General features: G+C 44.9%; 1 protein-coding gene across 1 annotated transcript; it reads right to left on the bottom strand.

The window, feature by feature from the left end:
- Positions 1 to 427: 427 nt before the first annotated feature.
- On the bottom strand, positions 428 to 21701 carry LOC124579781 (the record flags this gene model as incomplete). The annotated part of the gene is made up of 4 exons (XM_047131253.1): positions 428 to 585; positions 3115 to 3393; positions 13900 to 14108; positions 21526 to 21701. Coding segments are annotated over 4 exons (822 nt in total), but the record flags the coding sequence as incomplete, so codon positions are not given.
- Between the last annotated feature and the right edge of the window lie 1132 nt (positions 21702 to 22833).

Below are 22833 nucleotides of genomic sequence, written 5' to 3' on the forward strand. Positions count from 1 at the left end.
GTGTAGAAGGATTTCGTGGAGAGGCTCGGAGCTCGGGGAATCGAGAGCTGGCCGTCGGCGCCCGTGTGGCCGACGTGGCGGGTCGCGGGCGCTCTGGAGCGGAGTTCTGTGTCGCGACGCACAGTGTTCCCGAGTTTCAAAACGCGTTCGGATAGCGATAATCTCAGTTTGTTATCCAAATCTGGGAGTAATGTTTTTTGAGTGACCGTCCTCCTGTTGAGTTTGAACTGTGTATTTCGTACAGCCAGTCGAAAGTAATTTCCTGGACTTGGCTGTGAATGTTCCCAGTACTGCGGTCGGAACTCGGGATCTTGCCTGGGGGTAAGTAGGCTGCACGAGGGCCGTTAACTACTGGCTTTCGAGCGATGAGGTTGGATATTTTCCAACGGGTCGAGGCTCGGCTGGCGACCACTGTGTCGGACCGACTTTACGCGTGTCCCGGTGGTGCAGGACGCTTGTGTGGGTGGGCCGCTAAGCGCCCCCAGTGCGCCCCGTGTCGGCTCTGCCCACCACCACCTAAAGAGAAGGCCGCGGCGCGCTCTCGTGACGTCACGCAGAGCGGGCCAGGGTTGGCTTGGCGCTGCGCTGACAGAATCGAGGCGCACGGCCTGCAAATCTCCGTCAAATGGTTTTTCAGAATGTGTTGAGCTGCCGGCGCCCCCCTGCGGCCAGGCGGGCTGCACCCGGCACCTGCCTCCCTCGTGGCGCAGCGGCCTCTGGTTCCACTGCGTCCAAACGGAAATCGCGGTTAACACTGCGGGTGGCTGGTAAATGCAAAATTCACGAAAATCACTCCACGTAGTACTATTTATCACAGGATTTTCCGTTGGGCTGGATACTAAATTCACACGGACACTCCTTTACTTTGCTCACTCAGGTTTTATTTGAACAAATGGGAGATCGTCTATTCATTACGAATCACAACAATTTCGGCGTACTGTGTGCTTCTAGTGAAGCTACTATGGCACATGTTTTCCAGGACTCACAGTACTTGCACAAGTTTATCCTTCCACAGTACTGTTTCTGTAAATACGTCTTTAAGTAATGTTCTTCCTTGCCCAAGAGTGGCACATGGAACATTAACTTTTAACATCTGCCATAGTACCCTTACAAACCTCTAGCTTAACAAATCACCATCTTGTCTCACAAACCCAATAATGCTGATCTCATAACTCTGTCATTCGACAGTTTGCGTTCACTTCAAGCCACATTTCACACAAGTCATCTGTTACTTTATTACCATACCTGTTTGAGCCACTCTATGTAATCGAACCACTAATAAGCTCAACAAACCCATTTACACTTTCATGCACACACCACTTCATTCATTCGCCCCTCTCTTTTGATTTTATAAGTATCTGAATGTCTCTTGTCATGGTACTTGAATTACAAATCATGTAAAAGTACATCTTTCACACACATATGGAAAATTTCTCTGTTTCAGACATAATATGATATATACTAATATCATACATTATACATTAATAAAATCGACAAACTGCAAAGACAGATCCTCGACGGAAAACGGAGAAAAGACGCCATACGAACATGTGTCCAGAAATGCACCATCGCCACGGTAGATGACACTGACGAACGGGAATTCCTCCGACAACGTGCTACGTTTTACTTGTATATAACAGGCCGTGTGATTGACGCAGCCTGTTGTATGCACAAAGCATTTCCCAACAATTTTAGTAAGTAGTCTCAGTGCATTAGAATAGGTAGACAGAGGCTACCACTCACAAAGAAGCACACAGTTATAAATGAAGGAGACGTTAGGAAGGAGAAGTACTGGCTGTACGATATCAGATTTAATGACATTTGATATTGTCATACCAGGTAGAGTCCATTTTTATTGCTGGGTTTAATGCAGTGTAGTGTGGAGATAGTTATTTGCGAAAAATACTGAATGAGCCTACAGCGAGGATTCTGAAAAGGGAGACTGTTCATTGTTTCTCCTGGCCAGATTCCTCTCGGCTGCCGAACACAGCTCTAGACCTGCAGGGATGTTGGTTGGGTTCCACCAAAGAAGTATCCTGTACTTCAGTATGGGGAGCGTCGTTCCATTGCAAACGAAACAGACGAAGAGCACTGGTCCTTGCACCATCGTAACTAGATGCATATAGTACACTAACTGCGCTATTCCCTGAGCCTGGTGGAACCCAATTCTAATAATAATTCCTGTTCCACTTATTATAATGGCCTTAACTGACATAAAAAGACATTCCTTCTTTGAGGCAAATTTCTTGTTATCAACAATTTCGAGTTGCCGCATGGAGCACCGATTACGTAGGTACATGTATCCAAGCAGTCCGAGACAAACGAAATTGAATCCCACAGACACTGAAATCCCTGCAAGGACTACTATACGACTGTGGATCAGGTGATATTTACTCGTCTTTTCCAAAGCAACAGCTGCCACACATACTATACTCCACGGTATAAGCACGCACAGCACCTCACGACGGAATAACTGGCTTACTTCAGCAGGTAGTAGCTGGTCAGGAAGCCTCAGATGGCGAACACAAGCATACATGTGGTAGCAGAATGAGTTCAGCCAGAAACAGCTGAGAAGTGTGAGGGCGCTGTCTATCAGCACTGCTGTAGGTAAGTCAGGGACGCCTGCCATACGATACACGACCTCAGAACACAGGATCTGGGTTATGCACGTGATCTGAAAGGACAAGAGTATCTTTCCAGGCAAGTTGCGCAACTGGGGAAGGTACATGTATACTCCGGCAGTCGAAAAACGGAAAATGATATTTATCAGTATAAATGAGATTTCTAAAGGCTTCAAGCTGTCAATTTTGAAATCCTTGTATTTCAAGGTGGCGTTGGTTAAACTGTTTTTGTAGTTCAGTGTTTGTTCTGTTAGCTTTTGATCCAGTATACTACTCCTACTATAGACCCATAGAGATCCCAACGTAGTGAACGTACAATTATGGGAAGTCTTAATGGAGGAAAAGTCGCGACACTTTAGCAACAGAATAGCTCTGGAAACAGAGCAGATTGCTTCTGTAGCGTTCGACTGCAGACATGATTGATCATCAGGACTATCGAAGTAGCAGCGAGCATCGTGCACGGACTGTATCAGACTAAACGGGACGTCCTGACAAATGCCGTACGAGTTGACCGCCATCCAGGCCAGCAGACAGAGGTTGATGTTCGCCCTCTGCGTGTAGGCCAGGTAGCTGGTGACGGGTATGTGGGGCGACCTCTGCACCACGTCGTCCCACAGCTGCTCGCGGCACCGCTCGCGCTGCTTCACGGCTTCCAGTGGCAGGTCTTCCAGCGGACACGTGGGGTGGTCCAGGGCGTTCACCAACAGCTGCACGCAGTCAGTGTCCACGGAGAGCGTAGCGTGGCTTCTGTCCTCCAGCTGCCACTCCTCGTCTGCAAGAAAACGACAGCAAGTAGGTGGTGCCCGTATACTGCAGGCAGCTGAATCCAAAGTCTTCTCTGGATGACGAGCCTGGGCGTCGTTTACCCGCATTACCCTGGTTCAGTTACCCAGAACTATGTAACGCGGCATGTCAACACAAAGTAGGAGTATTAACAAAGACAGATATCATGTTACTATGCACGTCTATTTCATCTACAGGGTGTCCAAGAAGTCCCTGTATCGCTCTTGACATAGTAAAAATAAGGAAGTAAATAGGTTTTATTGATAGTCCTGCATGGAAAAAAACAACGTTATCAGAATTATATTTTTGTTTCAGCACTGCAGTCTTTGAGTTCCGAATCCATCTTGTAAAGGAGGGATTAGTGGAGGATTCGTGGGTTCATGAACGTCCGCAGATAGGAAAAACTATGTAACGCATGATGAGACCATTTGCCTCAGTCCCCCTCGTAAAGTAGCCATGCCTGATTGAGATAAATGTCCTGTATTTTCAGGCTGTCTCAAAGACAGGCCACGTATTGGAAGCAATAAAAAGTGACAGGAAACGTGTGTCACCCACTCTTAATCAGATGAGCAGTCTCGAATGAAAATCATTTGCAAAAGAGTAGTTGGACTTCAAGCATCTTCTTCAACAATGCACGACCACACTGAAAAAATATGAATACGAAAGGATTTAGGCCCATGTTTGTTACTGAATTATCTGACAATGGTGTGGAGCAACGATTTGTAACCTACCGTACTTTGTTGTGGTGACTTCTGCCATGTCTCGCTCAAGAGTGTTGTTTACCTATAAATGTGCCATATACCACTGTTTGATCAGGAAAAAATTGTTTTCTTGTCTAAGGAAAGTACCCATATTACCAAGAGTTGGAAAGGAACCTACCTCACCTTATGTGGGCCATTGTGTGATCAGAATACCTGTTAGGACCACATTCTTTTGAAGCTTACATGAATGGGAACTTCCATTTCTCTGTACAACAGAAGTTTTCAGTATCTCAGCTCCATGACAAGGCAATCACGGATCTTGTGTGGTTGTAGAAGCAAGGAGGTTGAGTCTCGTTTTGTTGTTCAGATGTGTGGGTTTCTTAATGAACAACTTATTCTCGGATTATTTGGTTCTGCAGCATTTAAAGCCACATTAAAGTGGTTACCACGAAATCCCAACATTACCACCTCAACAACCTTTTGAAATCGTCATGACAAACTTTTGATCTTACCACGCAAATAACTGAATATGAAGAATAATAAAGCCTCATGTGGCTCAACGTTGAAAGATTAATGGAAAATTGACACAAGTGTTGAAGAAGTCTTTCTAAGCAGAATTACTAGAACGATCCGCAATAAAGCAAGGGGGACAGCGAGACACATACATATCTGAGGAAGGTGTGATCGTCCATACACTGATCCGTTGGATACGTATTTTTTTTATATCTAACTACCTCCATATAGAATATACTCTTTTGACATAACTCCATAGGCGTCCTGTACAAAGAAATAGGATGCAGGCTGAATTCTCGTCTTTGTGATATTTCACTTTCCTCCGTGAACTTAGTGACCCCATCACGCAGCGTAAAAAAAAGTGATGGAGCATATTTGTCACCAGTTTGTTTCGTTAGCACGAGATTGTCGAGAAAAAGCACAACAAAATACATTAACTGACGATTTTGGGAGTTCCTTTACAACAATGAACGATTTACTGTTAATACTCTGTTTGCATACATTCAAAAACACGCAAAAAATGTAATTACTTTGTCTCATTCGTACCTTGTGTAATGATAATGATGCAGCAATAAATGCAATTGGGACATATATGCCTCAGCTTCTGAGTGGATGAATGTGGGATTACAACTCCAGAGATTTGGGATTCAGGCATTGCTCCCGAGATTCCTTCTGTCACTTATCTCTTCTTTCAGCTCTGACATTGATTTATGGAAATCGAAAATGTTGGAACTGTAGAATTGTTCGGAGACCCAATAATTAACTGTGTCCCACAATTATTAACTGGGTAAGTTAGTTCAAAAGTAGGAAGACGGCGAGTGACCACAACCTGCAGTAGGACAATGGCTGACGAAGCACTATGGTGAGCAAACCAGGCTTCAGCTTGATGACGGCTTTACCTACTGCATTCTGAGAAGTCCTGATGGTCGTTGTCCTCGAGCACTATTCCTGTTCAGAGTACAAATCAAAGGAGAGTGATACTGATATGCTACACGTCATCCAATGTATACCTCATTGGCGTGTTGAGCGCAAATGTATAGCCAGTAAGACGAATAAGTTCTGAAAGATTCTTATACACAGGCACAGTCTGTGAAAAGCCGAATGCACGACTTTGTCGTAAACACTCCATTTTCTTTGTTATTCATTCCACTCCCACCACATTATCGTGTGGTGCGCAAGGTTCAGACACTTTGCTGCTTTTTGGGGAGAATGAATAAAATGATAGGTTTCAAAAAAATAAAAGCCATAGCGTCTCTACATAAACACATGTACATTGAAGCTGATGATGGTGCTATGGTGAAGATAAGGCTCTTGCTTCTGGCAAGTCACTGGCAGTCAGTTCCCAATAACTACTACGAGGGTAAATACAGTATGATGCAGGTGCCGGCCAGAAAGGGTGTATGTATTCAAGGTGTTGGAGTGGGCTGGGAAGTATGATTGACAAGTTGATGTGGGTAGAGAGAGGTGTGAGGGAGGGATGACAGTGGTCAGGAGGCTGGAAGCGGGATCATCTACATACTGAAGAGGCGTAGACGCTAGGATTATAGCTGGTTGGAGGAGTAAGTGTCTACATACTATTCCGGAACAGGAAGAACTAGCCAGCTGAAGTTCCGCTCGAATAGGATACAGAAGGGTGGCAAGTGGAGGGCGCACCAGAAGCCTAGGTATCCAGAGGATAGGCGAGAAAAATTGTTTTTGTTTCCCACGTTGATGGAACGTTTGCAATTTGTGACAAAGTCTGAGGAACCTCAGAAGAGAGGGCAATGTAATCAGCTGGCAGAGGTTGCGTCTGCGACTGCAAATATGATACAGAATGCAAGGTGTTCTAAGACTGTAAGGAATGGTAAATTTTTGAGAGTGCTGAGATCCAAGCTATATTGGCGAAAGTAACACTGGGGCCACTAAGGCTTTTGGAAAGACGAAGGAAGAAACAAGATCAGGGGTTAACGTCCTGTTGGTGAAACAGCTATTAGAGCGTAACCCAGAATTGGGAAGAACGGGGAAGCAGGACAGCTGCGTCCATCCATAGGAACCGTCGTGTCATTCACCTTAAGCTGTGTAGGGACATCGCAGAGAAACTAAATTTGGTCGAAAATCAAGTTTGTAGCCACCAGATTACCACAGCATCGCCTCGTTCAGTGGTTTTTTTCCAAGTACAGAGGATGGCTGGATGATGGAATTCCCACATTGTCGAGTTTGCTGTTTTCTTAATTTGAGTTTGTTGTAGACTGGTGTTCCGTGATTATTCCGAGATATGAGAAAGTGAGAGTCCTCTGCCCATGTCAGCAGAGAGAAATGGAGCAGCAGGTCCACCGCCTTACTGCAAGCGCTTATCTTCCTCCACGTAATTGGGCACTGTCCTTGCATTGTGAGAGAACTGTGACTCGAAGTTATCTGTTGAGTGTACATGACTGTAATGGATGCGTTAAGAGCTTAACATCCACATCTGACACACATGTTGTTGTGTCATGGTTTTAATAAATTTACGATAAATGAGTCAATAATCAGAACGCCTTATTGTTTGGAAAGCAATACACTTATCTTTAGCTCCTCGTGGCTGTGGCTGCGTGAGCACGTGTGGTATTAATTGGGGTCCAAATACACAGGAGCTGCTGAAAACACTGAGCGGCATTACAGTGCAAGTCTGCAGATGATGAGCACTGAACGTTTACTACAACTGTGCCAAATATGTGTCTGTTGTTGGCCCTCGACTCTCTGTACGTGCATGCTTGGCCTAGGCTTCACTGAGTGACGTTACGCCGACACTGCACTCTGAAGGCAGAAATTCGTCGCTTCTCTGCAGTCGTCATGGAACTGTTGATACCCTCGTAGACAGAACAGAAGTCAGGCTGGACTCTGGCAGAACTCGTACCAGGCACTGGCAGAGCTGGAAATACTTGTCGTGTGTGGCGCCTCGAAGCTACAGGAGGCGTGGCTTACTGCTTCCTTCTCATAGGCGGTGGCGATGCTGCTTACGTGTACAGCATCTCTGCGGCGGTCGATTGTCGATTTGCTGCAGGCGAGTATCGTCGACACCACATGTGTCACCCTCAACAGTGTCACAAGCGTCATCAGTGTATCATGATACACTGAGGAGAGGTAATGTAATGCAGAACACTGACACGAGGTCTGGTGATGAGAAACTTTATGCTTCAATTCCCCCTCCCATTACTGGGGAAATACCAGCAATGCAAATTTCTTCCATCACTGGATTGGAATCAGCTCACCTTTGAAGAGAGTACCACCACACAGTCATGTTTATGTCTGCCATGGTGGAAGTTAGGGAGAGAGAAATGATTGGTGGTATTTCTTGTAATAATTCCTTGAGTTTTTGACATAAGTGATTTTGATGTAGTAGAGGCTACACCAAGAGGTGAAGTTATCGAGGCAGATGGAGATATGCTGTTGAGTAAGATTTACAGTGACAAAAGAAGCATGGTGTGCCAGACAAGGAGCTATACAGTAAACCTAATTCATTGGGACACCTGGCACTTGCCAGTGATCTGAATGTGCGACTATTGCGGAATATTTCGCCAGTGGAGCAGTCATCATACCACTTTTCAATTATAGGCCACATGTCCTGTGGACAGACACCAGTGGTTCCCATTACCTTCTGCATTCTCATGCCTTTGAGCACTGCTGACTCTTCAGGGTTTTAGGAGCAGTGGAAAAAAGTGCCTTGAAGCTCTATCCGCCCATCCATCATTACTGATGATTTTTATTCTAAATTTAAGCAGTAGCGAGGTTTGATCCTGGGTTCCATGACGTTTTGATTAGTATACAAAGACACTACCCTTAAATCATAGGTGAGCCGTGGGATATAAACTTGCGTACAGTATGATATCACACAACTTGACTGGAGCTAGTAGGAAATAAGAGGTTTTTTTTTGTTTTTTTTTTTTAAGAAGGTCGAAAGTAATGGAGTCATGAGCAGCCTCTAATAAGAATTTCCTGGAATTGTAAGACGTCGTGGTCTCCTTCATTGCTTACATATTCCGCCCTCACAATCATATTCTGCACATCAAGACGCTTCATTCGAGCCCAAACTCGATAAGATAAAGTCAGTATTGTATGAATTCATGTAAACGATACGCAGATAACTAATAAATCGCAAGTGCGCACCGTGGTTGAAATACTCGAGGCTGGCATACACACATACATTCCAGACACGACGGTCACAGGAGCTTTTAGCTGGAGAGAGGCAACTGCACCCCAGGAGGCCGGTCACAAGCCATCTACGTCGGCCAGTGACCGCCTGTAGAGCAGACAGCGTTAGCCCGAGTGAAAGGACGACCCCATGTTCGGCTTAAAAGCAAATTCCGCTACATTGTGTGGGAGCGGTTAGCCTACGCATTCTTTACACATACAACGCAGTTTCAGAGATTTTCACAGGGAGACAGCAAACGTCAAACACCGATACTACAGATTTCCGGATTGGTCACCTTAAACAAAACATCATTCTCCCGTTTTAGAAGAGCAATGCTGGCTGGCAGACGATATTTCTGACGCCTTGAGCTGAAGGAGTAATGGAAGAGATCGAAAGATATACCCATTCACGTCTGGCGTGCAGAGGGGCCGTTCCGTTGTCGCTCTTGGAGCGAGAACACGTAACGAGAGCGTGCGCGCTCGTACGTGTACTCAAAGAGCGAGGAGCAAGTCTCTCCTCAGTACTTCACTGGGAGAGCACCTCTGTCGAGAGCGAATCGAAGTGCAACTGTATATTGAGTCCTTGCGATTAAGCGTTGTTCACTGTGTTGGCCGCCACACTTATCGTGCGGTGTGAACGGACTGAGTAATAGTTAAATGCCTGCGAGCGAATTTCTGAGTGGCATCGCGGTGGACTGGTTATCTGACTGGTGTACCATGCCAATAAACTAGGGGCGAATAGGAGTCCATGACTTCATCAAGGCGTAGGGAGAGTTTGATTGGCGAAGGTCAATCCAGATAGAACGAGAGTTATCTTATTTGTCGGCAGCGAGCGGCGCAGACAGCAGTCATCACAGCTACAACTCTTGCGACCCCCACATTTCCTCCACAACATTGCCCTTCACTGCATATCACACGTGACAGCCTCGACTGTACCTAGCAACATTCTAACCGATAAATATTCAAGTCGAGTAGGTGCGGCTCTCAGCCATTCTGCCAAGTCAATAACAATCTTAAACTTCCTTAAGAGGTAACTTCACATTCTGAAAAGAACCCGCAAATAACGTGTTCAATTCATAACTAAAAGTGCTATTGTGATTTCTCAGAATTTTTGCAAAATAAATAATAATTTTCGTTACTTTCATGTTTTTCTTACACTAACTAGCACTACTCCAGTACCCAAGTATCCCACTAGTTACGTAAGAAATTTTGTGAATTTTTGTGTCATTTCCTTACAGCGGACGACTCCAGAAGGTACTTATTGCTGAAAGTTTTTCAGGCATTTCTCTTTAGAACGTTAAGACTGTCCGTCTGACTTCTGTAGTAGTGTGGGGGTGGAAATTTCATCTTGCAGGGGCCAAAGGGTAAAGGGTTCATCTCAGATTAATCTGTTGCGCAGAATGACAGAATAGCACCAACCCACATGCTCACAAAATGTGTGGCTTTATAGTCTTGTGTTGTAAATGCTATATTTAATTCGTATTGTGGCGTTATAGACAGGTATTTTAAACTGGGACCAAGAGATATGGTGGTCGTATTTGTGTGACACTGTATGTACCGAATTGTCGAGCAGTCATTAGATACAGTGAGCATATCTTTAAGATATGAAGCACTGAGTCTGGCTTGTTGAGGTTGTTTGGCAACGTGTGGTTGTTATGGAGGAGAGGAGAGTGAATCCTTTTTCAATAGATTGTTCAGTTTATGGAAAATGTGGCAGTGTTTTTGTTCATGTGTATCACCAATCCCAGGGTTTCTGATCTGCAGAATGAGGTGCTGGTACCAGAATATCTCAAAAGCACCCATTGGCAATACCGTCTGATTCTATGTTGTAGCAATTATCTGTGCTTTGTAGAGTGTATAGTGACTGGGACTGTGTTACGAGACTGTAACAATTTTCATTAAAGCATAGTTGTAGCATTGAGATAACATGTGAGTGATGAAGATCTCGTTGGAGCTGAGGGAACAGACATATGGATGGAATGCTATGCTGCTGCATTGTCTTTATGTTTTATGTGGCGAAACAAGGTTAGGTATAGGTTTTAAGCTGATGTTTTGGTGTGGCTGAAGGTAAAGTTGGATTGCTTTTTGGAATAGGTGACTTGGATGATAAATGGAAGGTGGCTGTGGCTGTTATCGTCATCTGTTGGACGATATGTGGACGTTGAAAGAGAGTGAACGTTGTGGAAAACAGTGGTTCTGAACTGGATGTCTTTCATGTTAGGGATGCGAAACAGGAAACTGTTGAGATGATGACGGTGAGCTCGACTGACGGTGTGGAAAACTGTGGATCTGAACTCAATATCTTTCATGGTGAGGGTGCAGTGCATGTGCGAAATGTAGGTTTAGTGTCGTGAATAATGCGTTTACTTTATATTTATTAGATCATTCGAGTTGAGGCTATATAGATGATGCAGTTGTGCAAGGATTGTATATTTGGGCACAGTTAACATGGGTGGTTTCCCAAACTTCCAATATGCTGCAGTAGTTTGGGTCAGCAGCTTCTGGTAATCAGTGAACGAAAAACCGTTCCAAGGTTTTGTTCTTTCGATGAGTTATCTGTATGCGCTGTAAATATTCATTGCACGTTATTGACATCTTCGGAAATACCATTTTCGACTATGTTATGGTGATTTGAAAATGGGTCTCGGTCCGAATCAAGTCATCGAATGAATAAAAAATAAAAATTTGCAACTTGGACTAGTTTTTCGTCCTGCTGATGGGTGGTCGTGTTTGTAACTGGGATAGGCCAGGTGGTTCTGCGATACTGGGTCAGATAGTCGTCACACAGGAAGTATTTGTGACATCTGTAGGCTTGGATTTGCGATTTAGGTGATTTTGCACAATGGCAGCGACAACAGATCAGGGCTCAGTTCTTGATACGTTGGTCTGTTGTGGGCAAGCATCTAGTTCTGCCGGACAGTGATGCGTAAAGAAGCCGGCAGAGAAGCGCCACGGTTTTAATAGTGGCGAGGGCAACTCTCTCAGACAGGGGCGTTGTAGCAGCCTGCTGGATGGTGCAAACCATTTAGAACATCGCCACGTGCTCAGAAGAGGTTCGCACCGGTTTCTTCTTTCTCTCCCCCTCCCCCCCCCCCCCCCTTATCTCGACCGAACTGCCACAACCTCTCCGATCTCTACGGATTATCACGACAACTTTCCCCTGAAGATAAAATGGCTCTGAGCACGATGGGGTCATTAGTCCCCTAGAAGTTAGAACTAATTAAACCTAACTAACCTAAGGACATCACACACATCCATGCCCCAGGCAGGATTCGAACCTGCGACCGTAGAGGTCACGCAGTTCCAGACTGAAGCGCCTAGAACCGTACGGCCACACCGCCCAGCGCCTGAAGATATCTTTAATGTCGGGCTTAAATTTAGCTTCCAGACAAACGGCTAGTGGTCCACAACTCTGTAAGGTCTTGTCGCTGCTCATTCTTTAATATCTTGTCGCCACTCTTGAGGAATTGAAACATCAACTAAAGCTCACACGTTTGTTCTCGGTGTCCATAACAGTTACAATCATAATTACAGACATGCTGCAGAGTGCAGCTCAGTCTGGCAACAGATGGGTAAGAGTCTGCTTGTTTAGTAACTTGCTAACAATGCGTATTTCCTTTTATGTGCCAGTATTATTTGTATGAGTGTCTGCAGTAAATTATCGGCGACAGCCGAAATTTTGGAAAGGCCTTTCTTCTCAGTATTACAGTTCCTGGTTCTAGTATACGGATATTCTTATGATAACTTACTTCCTTATCTGTTGTAACCCTTTGCGACCACCTTAGTTTCTTAATTAGTCGGCTTACTACCAATGAAAACCCTGCAAGTTCGATTGCCTGAAGCGGTCAAGATTGATAACGGCAGGCATAAATAATTTTTCCGCTGAGAGAGCACAAGCCCACTGTCCTACTTTCCTCTCATTTAAATGGAGTTACTCCCTACCGAACAAGTAGCTATCATGGAGGTACAAAGAGAGAATTAAACGATTACAACTCGTTTCATGTCTGGTGCACGATAGATAGATGATCGATAGATGATCCAGCAACGAGAATAAAATAATAAATTTAAAGAATATAGTGATTTGAACAAATAGAGTTGTTTAGCAGAGAGGTGCGATAGCTGAAAATGCAGTGTTTCCTCAGTCCTACTACAGTTCATAGTATTAACACTTCTAAGGATAATATTAACAGTGTATTTCGTACAATTAAGTGTTCAGTTACAAATGGAAATATTATTCGTCAAAGAAAATTAGTAAATACGAACAGTATCATGCCAGGATCATAGATGAGAAATGTAGAGCACCACACCAGTTACAGTATTGACAAAACATTAGCTTGTCTGTAGCCGTTAAGTTGCAGAAACCATTCGCCATTTTTAAAAAGCCTTAGACCAGGTCTGAAAAAAAAACTACGTGTACAGAAGTTTAGAGCGTTTATAGAAGATAAGAAGGAACACTTTTTTATATGAGGCACGTGTCGCACATATATGAAGGTCTTATCTGCACTGGCGTTCAGAGACGGAGTTCAAAGTGCTGTGGGGTGGGCCCTGTTTTAGAGGTGTTGCGTGCCTCCTACGGGAGGGAGACGAGTTGTTCAGTGTACCAGACACTGGCAGACACTCCAGGTGAGGTGGTTGCCGCTTAGGCTGAGGCTGCAAACATTATTTGTGAGACACCCACTTGTTTCGAGTGTGTTACACAACCATTAGCACCCAGCTGGCACTTGAGTAACGTCTCTAAAACATCACACAGCCTCTGTACATCGCTGGAGTCGAAAGCTTCATGGGCCACGAGCAGGTAGAGGGTACACCTGCGACATCTGTCTCACATAAAATTTGTTCTTTTTAATCTCCTCTAAACAATCCAAAATTTTGTGTACGTAGTCTTTTTTTAGTCCCTGCATAAGGAAGAAGTCAATAATATATCGAAATGAAGTAGTTAGCTTGTCATAGATCCAGACGGAGAGTTGCCGAGGAATCTAAAAACTGACTTTGGAAAGAGCACCAGAGATTATCTTGCGTGGCGTGGAAAATCACGCAATATCTAAAACTACAAATCAGAAAATCTCATTCCTCGAACAACTGAACAGTTGTCAGCGCATAACCGTGAAGTGGCCGGGTCCCAGTATTAAACTTACCTACAATCTTGACATCATCTCCGTAGGATGAATCGATGCGCTCAGCTGTACGGTACCAGTAGAAACGGTGGAAGGCGTACAGTTCGTGAGCGAGGCTGAACATTTGCGACGCCTCTGGCTGCCGCTCCTTGCACAGCGCACTGAAGTCGTCGTGAAAGGAGGGGCTCCACGGCTGATAGCGCAGCAGGCGTTCACTCAACAGCGGCCGCCTGTAGCACACAAGCTGCCAGGTTAAAAGTTGAAAACCTAGCATGTATAGTTTATGCAAGAACGTACAAGTATCCAAAAATGTGTGTGAAATCTTACGGGACTTAACTGCTAAGGTCATCAGTCCCTAAGCTTACACACTACTTAATCTACATTATCCTAAGGACACACACACACACACACACACACACACACACACACACACACACACACACACAGACACACACCCATGCCCGAGGGAAGGCTCGCACCTCCGCCGGGACCAGCCGCGCACCCCATGACTGCAGCGCCTGAGACCGCTCGGCTAATCCCGCGCGGCTAAAAGTATCCAGAACGGATTTCCACTCAGCAGTGCATTAGAAACTTCCTGGCAGATGAGTACTGTGTGCCAGACTGGGACACAAACCTGGAACTTTTTCATTCTTTAAAGGATGCATAGTAACACAGCAAACAATCGCAAATCCGTTGGTCTTCTTAGCATTTTAGCGCATCGAGATTTCATCTTTAGATTTCGGAGCACTTCAGTGAGACACCGATTATAACTATTTCTTGCAGATCATCCAGTCCGTTCTGTGCTGCTATATCGTTTTAACTGGTTTGAGGCACATCAAACAGCAGAACTCCAGCGCTTCCTGCAGAATACCTCTTTTCTTTAAAGAAGAATTTCGTATGCATTGCAAGAGAGTGAACATGTGATATTTATGTTAAGGATATGAATGACTTGTTCGAATTTGTTATAGATGATTTTAGACGCTGACATGTAGACATGTCTGTCATTAGCTGAAGCAAAATCTTCCACATTACCGCTTGAAAATGGCTCATAAGGTCGAAACTGCAATTGTAAAACAATTTCTAAAGTCAATGGCGAATATGACGTCCTTAAAAAAATAGACTTAGAGCTGGGCAGGCAGGAACCGAGAGCCGCCGTCACAGCCTTACTTCCGCCAGTAGCTCAGCCGCTGCCTTCCAGCCGTCACAGAAGCTCCCCTGCACGGCTGGCGGGACCAGCGCTCCCGGAAGGATGGGCACTGCAGTGACCAGAGGCCTCGGGAGTTGCTTCCTGGGCGAATCCTCACTCTGCAGTGGAGAGTGCGGCCACTTGAAACGTCGCGCATCCGACACACGGCTCTGACCTGCCAGGGAGTTTCCTATCTGCTTTAGGTGATGTGGCATCTGCGATAATTTTCCGTAAAGACTGTATGACAGCTGAAAGCAGAACTCCAACAGGAAGAAGAGCTCTATGGACAAACGTGAGTGTACCGTCAAGCAGGTCCACTTATTCAGTCCCTTTCAGCCAATCCAACGGCTAAGGACAGCGCGATACGATGACTTACACTATTTCAAATCCGTCTTTGCAAATACCAAACATGTGTTTTTATTTCACAATAGGTCTTTCGTTTTACTCATTATACCCCTATCAGCTGTGGCATTTTTACAATGTTTCCGCTTACATCCGGCAGTGTGCATCCCACCATCTCACACTGCTATGCTTGACGTGCAGAAGTACATGTCTGCTGACGTAAAACTTGACAAAATGACGCTTCACTATTGCATAAAAATGTTTGTTTACTTGGCTCTGAAGCATTCGCTCCGTCTCGCTTCGTGATTGGTTGGTGCGGGTGTCTAGTTTGGCAGTGAAAATTATCATACAGAAATTGTTGGCCGTAAAACTCTGTCCTAAGGTCAGTGTTCGGTACATCGATTCGATGCATATGTGTCAGGTACATATTATGATGAGAATGGAGCCCTCAGAATCGGGTATGAGACAATTTTTTCCTGATTAATCTACGACTACATTCCCTATAGCCCATCGACGATGGAAAGTTTCCATACTGCCAGATACAATGCAGAACAATCAGTACTCCCTGTACTCCTTGTAGTATGGTCCTTGGTTATCACTTTTAATTGACAACGTCATTGCCAATTAAAGCATGAAGCTGCATCATAACGAGTTCCGTGTCATGTCTGGGTCTCCAGTTTGACCGGAAAGCTGTCCCTCCCATAAGACATGTGGTGCCATGGTGCTAAGGCTCGCAAATCATTTCCACGCCACGTACACCAGCACGCTGTTCTGCTTGGAGTTACAGTACCACACCTGCCACACTGACAAGCTGGGACTCAGAACCCGTGCCGTGATGAAAATCATCATTTCTACGCCCCAGATGCAGGATGTACGTGCATACTGACAATGATCTGAATAAACATTATACGGAGATTTGGTTGTGGAAGAATTTCGGGAAAGGGCTGTTTTAACGTAATGGAGCCGTTCATTCCATAAGGCAACGAAAGAACGGATTTAAATGCAGCAAGGTAGTGAACAAACAATATCCACTGAAACAAGCTCTGAAGAAAATCTCGAAACTTCTGGACAGTTGCGAATGTACTAGACAGCTATAATGATACAACACTGACTGCCATATTCAGTTTAGGAGCAAGTGCGTTGCAACACAAATTGGCAAATCAACAGAGGACGAAATAAATGCTCTCCACATGGAGCTGGAGTGTCGACAAGCGGGGCAGACCGCTGCGACGGAAGTCAATCGTCGACAATTTGCGTGCAGAGGCAGCGGTCTGTGTGCTATAGGCGGCTTTGGCCTGTAGTGCTGGAGCCATTTCTGAACGTACCATGCGAGTCCAGTAACGAAGTGGATTGACGGAATTTAGAAATGACCGACTGTAAATGGCGATACGTGAACTACAGAAGAGACACGAAATGGTGCGCTGCCTGGACTAGGAGGGCGGTACCTAAGCTGCGCCACTGCCGCTGTGGCCCCTCAGCCCGGAGAGTGCTACAGATCTCGCTTCAATATTTTCCGGTTGTGAGAAGCTCCTCTAGTTTTGTTAACACGAAATCGGAGAACGTTCTCTGTTTTGAGCAACATCCCTCACCCTTTTACTCGCGATGAGCACATTCTCGGCTGGAGTATATTCTCTGACTCGCTTTACTCCTGTTAACCCCAAAATGTCCTCCCAAACTTTCCAGTACGAAGTATATCCTCCGTTTTACTGACACGCCCCACCATACTTCGCCAGCACCTCAGCTCTCAGCTGGACTCTCCCAGTGGTTCTTCGCCGATCATCTCCCACCCTTCGTCGTCGTCTTCATTGCTTCACCACTCACAGAGAGCCGTAGTCCGGCAGCTCCTTCGCCACTGCCTGCGTCAAATGCTCCACCACCGTCGCCGCCACCTGCGCCACCGTCGACTCCCTCTCCAGCAGCCTCTGCCGCTGGCTCTGTCGCCAACACCGTCGCCAGCCCCAAACCGCGGCCCGCCCCAACGCCCCCACCACTGCCGGAGCCAGAAGTTCCAACCACATCCACATTCGTCACCGCCGTCATAAACTCCTGTCAATGTCCTTATCTACACACAACTGGGGCCACCTATTACACCACAACCCTCATGCATGCAGTCATAAGACCAAACAGATGAAATAGAATAGATAAAACCTCACGATTTCAAATGAAACAAAGACAAAAATGATTTCACTAAATTTACGGACATGAAACCAATAATTCCTCTCAACTATCGTCCTTTGTATCTACACCTACATACATAATCCGCAAGCCACGGTGCGGTGCGTGGCGGAGGGTACCCTGTTCCACAACTAGTCGTTTCCTTTCCTGTTCCGCTCGCTGACAGAGCGAGGGACAGACGCCTGTCTATATGCCTCCTTAGGAGCCGTAATTCCTCGTATCTTGTCTTCGTGGTCCCTACCAGAAATGTATGCTCGCGTCATTAGGATCGTTCTGCAGCCAGGTTCAAGTGCCGATTCTCTAAACTTTCTCAGTTGTTTTGTTCGAAATGAGTGTCTTCTTCCCTCCAACAATTCCCTGCTGAGCTCCAGAAGCATATACGTAACACTTGCATGCTGATCGAAACTCCGGTAAGAAATCTACCTGCTCCCCTGAATTGTTTCAATGTCTTCTTTCTATCCGACCTGGAGCAGATCCCAAACACTCGAGCAATGCTGAACAAGAAGTCGCTCTGGCGTCCTACACGGGGTCTCCCTTACATACGAACCACACTTTCACAAAACTCTCCCAATAAACCCAAATCGACCGTTCGCCTTTCCTACCAGAATCCTCACACGTTTATTCAATTTCATCTCGCTTCGCAACATTACGTCCAGATATTTCAACGAAGTGACTGTGGTAAGCAGGACACTTGGAGTGCCGTATCCGGATATTGCGGGTTCGTTTTTGCCACTCATCCGCTTTCGTCTACAGCAAGAGCCACCTGCCATTCATCACACCAACTAGAAATTTTGTCATCGTGTGTCAACCTGCAGTCACTCAACTTATTCCATATGCTCGTTCTTGCGTTATCACCCCGCAATGGGACACCGTGACAAATGCTTTCGAGAAATCTAGAAATATGGAATCTGCCTGTTGCCCTTCATCCATAGCTCTCAGTGCATCATGCGAGAAAAGGAGCTGATCGCAAGATTCGCGGTAAATGCAAGCTAAGTAAGGGGCCAATGCCATACACTACTCTTTGTAAAACCAAACTGTCATTCCATCTAGGCATTGCCACTTATTTATTTTCAGCTGTTTCTCTACGCCAGGGGTACTCATTACTATGATTTCCAAACGGGACTCTGTGCGACGGTCAAGCGACGGCACGTTTGTACCATTCTCCTGCGTGAACGATTCCTTAAACGAGGAATTTTTAACTTCGGCCTTCCTTTTGGAATATTCTAGCGCCAAAGCAGACTGTTCAACGTGTGACTGAATAGAAGCGTTAGATCCGCTTAACGATTTTGCAGAGGACCAAAACTTTTTCCGGTTCTCCGGTGGTAGCTGTTGTATGATTTGCGCACAGATCTTTTCACAGACGCACGAATCTCTACAAACCTTGCTGTCCTCATTTGGGCGTTCTCTTTTGAACCGAGAATGTAACAGCCTTTCGTTCCTCAGCATTTTCCGAATTTTGTTATTAAAGCACGATGAGTCTTTTCCGCCCGTACTCCACTTAGTAGGCGCATACTTTTCCGGATCACGATTTACAATCTCTTTAAACTTTAGCCATAATTCCTCTATGACCATAATTCTGGAATTTAATGATTGTATTTTATTGTCCAAGTGAGACGCTGACAACTGCATATCAACTCTCCTAGCGTTCTTGACTGATTTACTGACTTTCGTAACCATAGTCGCTATGATGACATCATGTTCACTAATCCCCATCTCTATGCTGACGCCATCGATAAGGTCCTGCCTGTTTGTGCTGGCTGACGAACTAGCTGCTCAACACAGTTTTCGGAAAATGTGTTCAAAAGTCCTTCACAAGACTGTCTGTCTGCACGAGCTGCAGTGAATCCATAGACGTCCCAGTCTATGCTCGGTAGGTTAAGGTCACCGCCAGCTAGTGTCGCGTGATCTGGATATTTATGCAATGCTGATTCTTTGAATGGCTCCACATCTGTCCCAGCGGAGTCGGGTGGGTGGTAAAAACATCCAACAACTGATATGGTTTCACCTAGTCCTGTTATGTGCGACCACGTAATTTCACTGTTGCACTCAAATTCAACTTCAGTAAAGAGAATATTTTTTGTCAACTGCAATAAACACTTCCCCTCCTACGGCGTCGAATATGTCTTTCCGATAAACATTCCAAGACTCGCTAAATATCTCAGAGTTTTTTTTACTTTGGGTCTTAGCCAGATCTCAATTCAAGAATAATTTGAGGCTGAGAGCGTTCATGGAGGAGAGCAAATTTGGGAACTATGTTACAAATACTTCGACAGTTGGCTGATAAAAGTTTCAGAGTCGAACTGACTTTACTCTGAAAGCTATCTGGTTTCCCTAAATGTGTACCAACTGGCTAGTGTTTATGAGAGTACCTCAAACTACTGGCTAGCCTGAAACCCCCCATGTGCACTCCACAAGTTCTCTGCTATCCGATTAGCTGCTTCCTTTGTGTAGTGCACCCCTGTCTTGAAATCTACCCATCTCCGATTTTCAGTTCACCTTCCCAACCACTGTTACCTTCATTCCCACTGCCTGACACAATGTCGATAGTTTTATCCCGTCACACTATCTGCATGTCTCCGTACACAGTGAACCGGTAACCCACTCACAGTTCTGATGACAGATGTGGAGTAGCAAACCAAAAATCCCCACTCAATAAACATCGTGGAGTAACAATACCGTTCCTCGAAAACAGCTCCAGTTGGGTACAAATCATGTTCAATCATCCTGCATAATACTTTATCGTGAGTGTGTATTTTACCACCCTGGCCGTGATCTGTCCTACTGTGTCTCTGTCATCATCCTATAGCACATAATTTCGTTCCTCACACTGACCACTGCCTCTCCACAGCTGTTTACCCACATCAGTTCCCACGATGAACTTAACTGTAGATGTCGGTTGATCACCTTCGTTTCAAAAGACCTAGTCCATTTCCCAGACACACTCATCGTAAAGTAGCTCCCCTACCGACATCTTCAGATACAACTGCAGAAGTCTTTCATCCAATTGATAGCAATCACGACTGAGTCTAATTGTCCATCCTAATCCATGTTCTCCACCTCCATAGCTATTCCACAATAAGCCACCTGAAAGAGTCCAACAACACCGCCACAAGACCTGGGGTGCCTGCTGGGAGCTTGCCCATTCCCACACAGGAGGCCACCTGGTCACCCTCCATAGTGCCAACGTATCTCCTACAACACTCCATTCCACGGCCCCATATGTCAAACACTCGACAGACTATTCCGCTTTCCTCCCGCTCGCAACCTCCAGTATTTACGCTCTATGCTACGGACTGATTTAAACACACCATCCACAAGCAGCAGCCTGTCTTAGTATACAGTTACGAAGAACGATGGCTATCCGCTTCCTGCCCTCATCGCTGCTTGGATTTTTCCCCCATCTATTGAGATTAACATGACTTGAGGCCTCTTTCCCTCACCGACTGGATGCCAGTATCTGGACTAGAGTCGCAACTAGACGGTATTACCGTAATTTCTCCCGAAGTGTTTTTTTTTTTTTTTTGTCCCGAATAAGACGAGAACACGCTCACTTTTCGTGTCAGGTTCCACATCATTGTTTGCACAAATTATGAAAACTTCGGAAGTGTCTGTAACCATCAATGCTTTCTCTAGTAAATGCAGTAGCATCGTTTTTTGTGTCAGTTTTCTCCGCTGGTCTGTTACGTAATACGTGGCACATTTTAAGACACAATACGAATCAAAAAATCGAAGGCTAAGCGGAGTCAAAAAACTGCGTAAATCACGAGTTTCTGTAACCATGTCCTTCACTACTGTCTATTAATGCTAGTTCTTTACTGCATTTTGAATTAAATGATCCCTCTGTTTTGTATAACTTTAATGAATACTTTAATGGATAAAAGTGAGATAAACTCCAATAAACCATAGTGAGTACGACAGACATTTGAGTGTACACTGGCTTATACCTGATTGTCAAGTTCCCTGGCCCGTCCTTGTCTTCTTCCACCTCGTAGTGCTCCACCTGTTTGCTGGAGAATTGCAAGTCCTGTACCCATCCGGTTAATTGCGTGCGCAGCATGTCTTTCACACGTTCCATGTCCTTAATCCAACCGTGGAGTTGCTGATCACTTGCGTGGTTACCCTGAGACACACAGAAAATAGTTCAAATTACTTTCGTAACATCCACAAGCAGCAGCCTGTCTTAGTATACAGTTACGTGTAGCACTATTACATGACACTGAAATTACTGCCAGCGCATGACTGTAGTACATTCAGTTTTGTACAGGCATAAAAACATTAATGCACAGCAGATGCCTAGCGGGGTTTTGTTAAATAAATACATTTCTCAAACTGTGACATCCGATAAGAGAGGTGCAGATATTTCTTGGTATTTGACATTACAGACGTCTGAATGTATGAATGTATACTCCCTTGACGATGTATCCAACTGAAATGTTCTGGAGCTGCCAGCAGCGTCGAGTTCCTACGTGTAAAGCCACATGGCGTGGCTGGAACTCTGAGGAGATTCTATTCAAACTTTTGAACGATTTTCGAAAATAGAATGGCCACACTGTTGACAAATACGTCAAAATCCCACTCGTTAGCAACGCTGTGAGAAACCTGAACACATTTTATGACCTTCTACAAACGCAACGATAGACATCAGCCGCTCCATATCTGAAACATTGTCTGAGTTAATTGTGCACACACGAAATGTCAGTTTGACTCAAAATGTTGTAGCGTTTGTCTGTCGTCTGGCTGATCGCTTTTGCCGAAAATTTGCGTTTGTAGCTCGTCATCTAACACGATGTCGTCTGTATCTGAACACGTCTCGAATATTGCAGATTTGAAGGAATGTATTGACTGTCCGAGTGTTAAGATCATTTTTTCTGGACCATTTTCGGGTACGAAGTTCACATTTGTGTCACGTATTAACGTCTATGTTCCTTTGGCGTTGTACAAATTGTAGGCTTCTAAGTCACTGCAATAAAGATATGGCCATTTAAATTACATATTTTCATACTTGAAAAATCATTCACAAAAATCTATAAGGTGCCCCCAGTTGATTTAGAATCATGACATTTAGGAAGAAGCCAGATTTCACAGTGCAAATAAAGGAAAAAAATCTTAAAATCCATAATTGGTAACTATATAACTCTAGAAAATACTTTTCGTATTATTTTTTATCAGTTTGTCTATTTGTCTGTCCATCTGTTGGGAATCTTTTTCTCTGGATCAGTTCTGGGTATCATGTTCAAATTATATCACATACA

The sequence above is a fragment of the Schistocerca americana genome, unplaced genomic scaffold (genome assembly GCF_021461395.2).
Source record: "Schistocerca americana isolate TAMUIC-IGC-003095 unplaced genomic scaffold, iqSchAmer2.1 HiC_scaffold_312, whole genome shotgun sequence".
Lineage (NCBI taxonomy): Eukaryota > Metazoa > Arthropoda > Insecta > Orthoptera > Acrididae > Schistocerca > Schistocerca americana.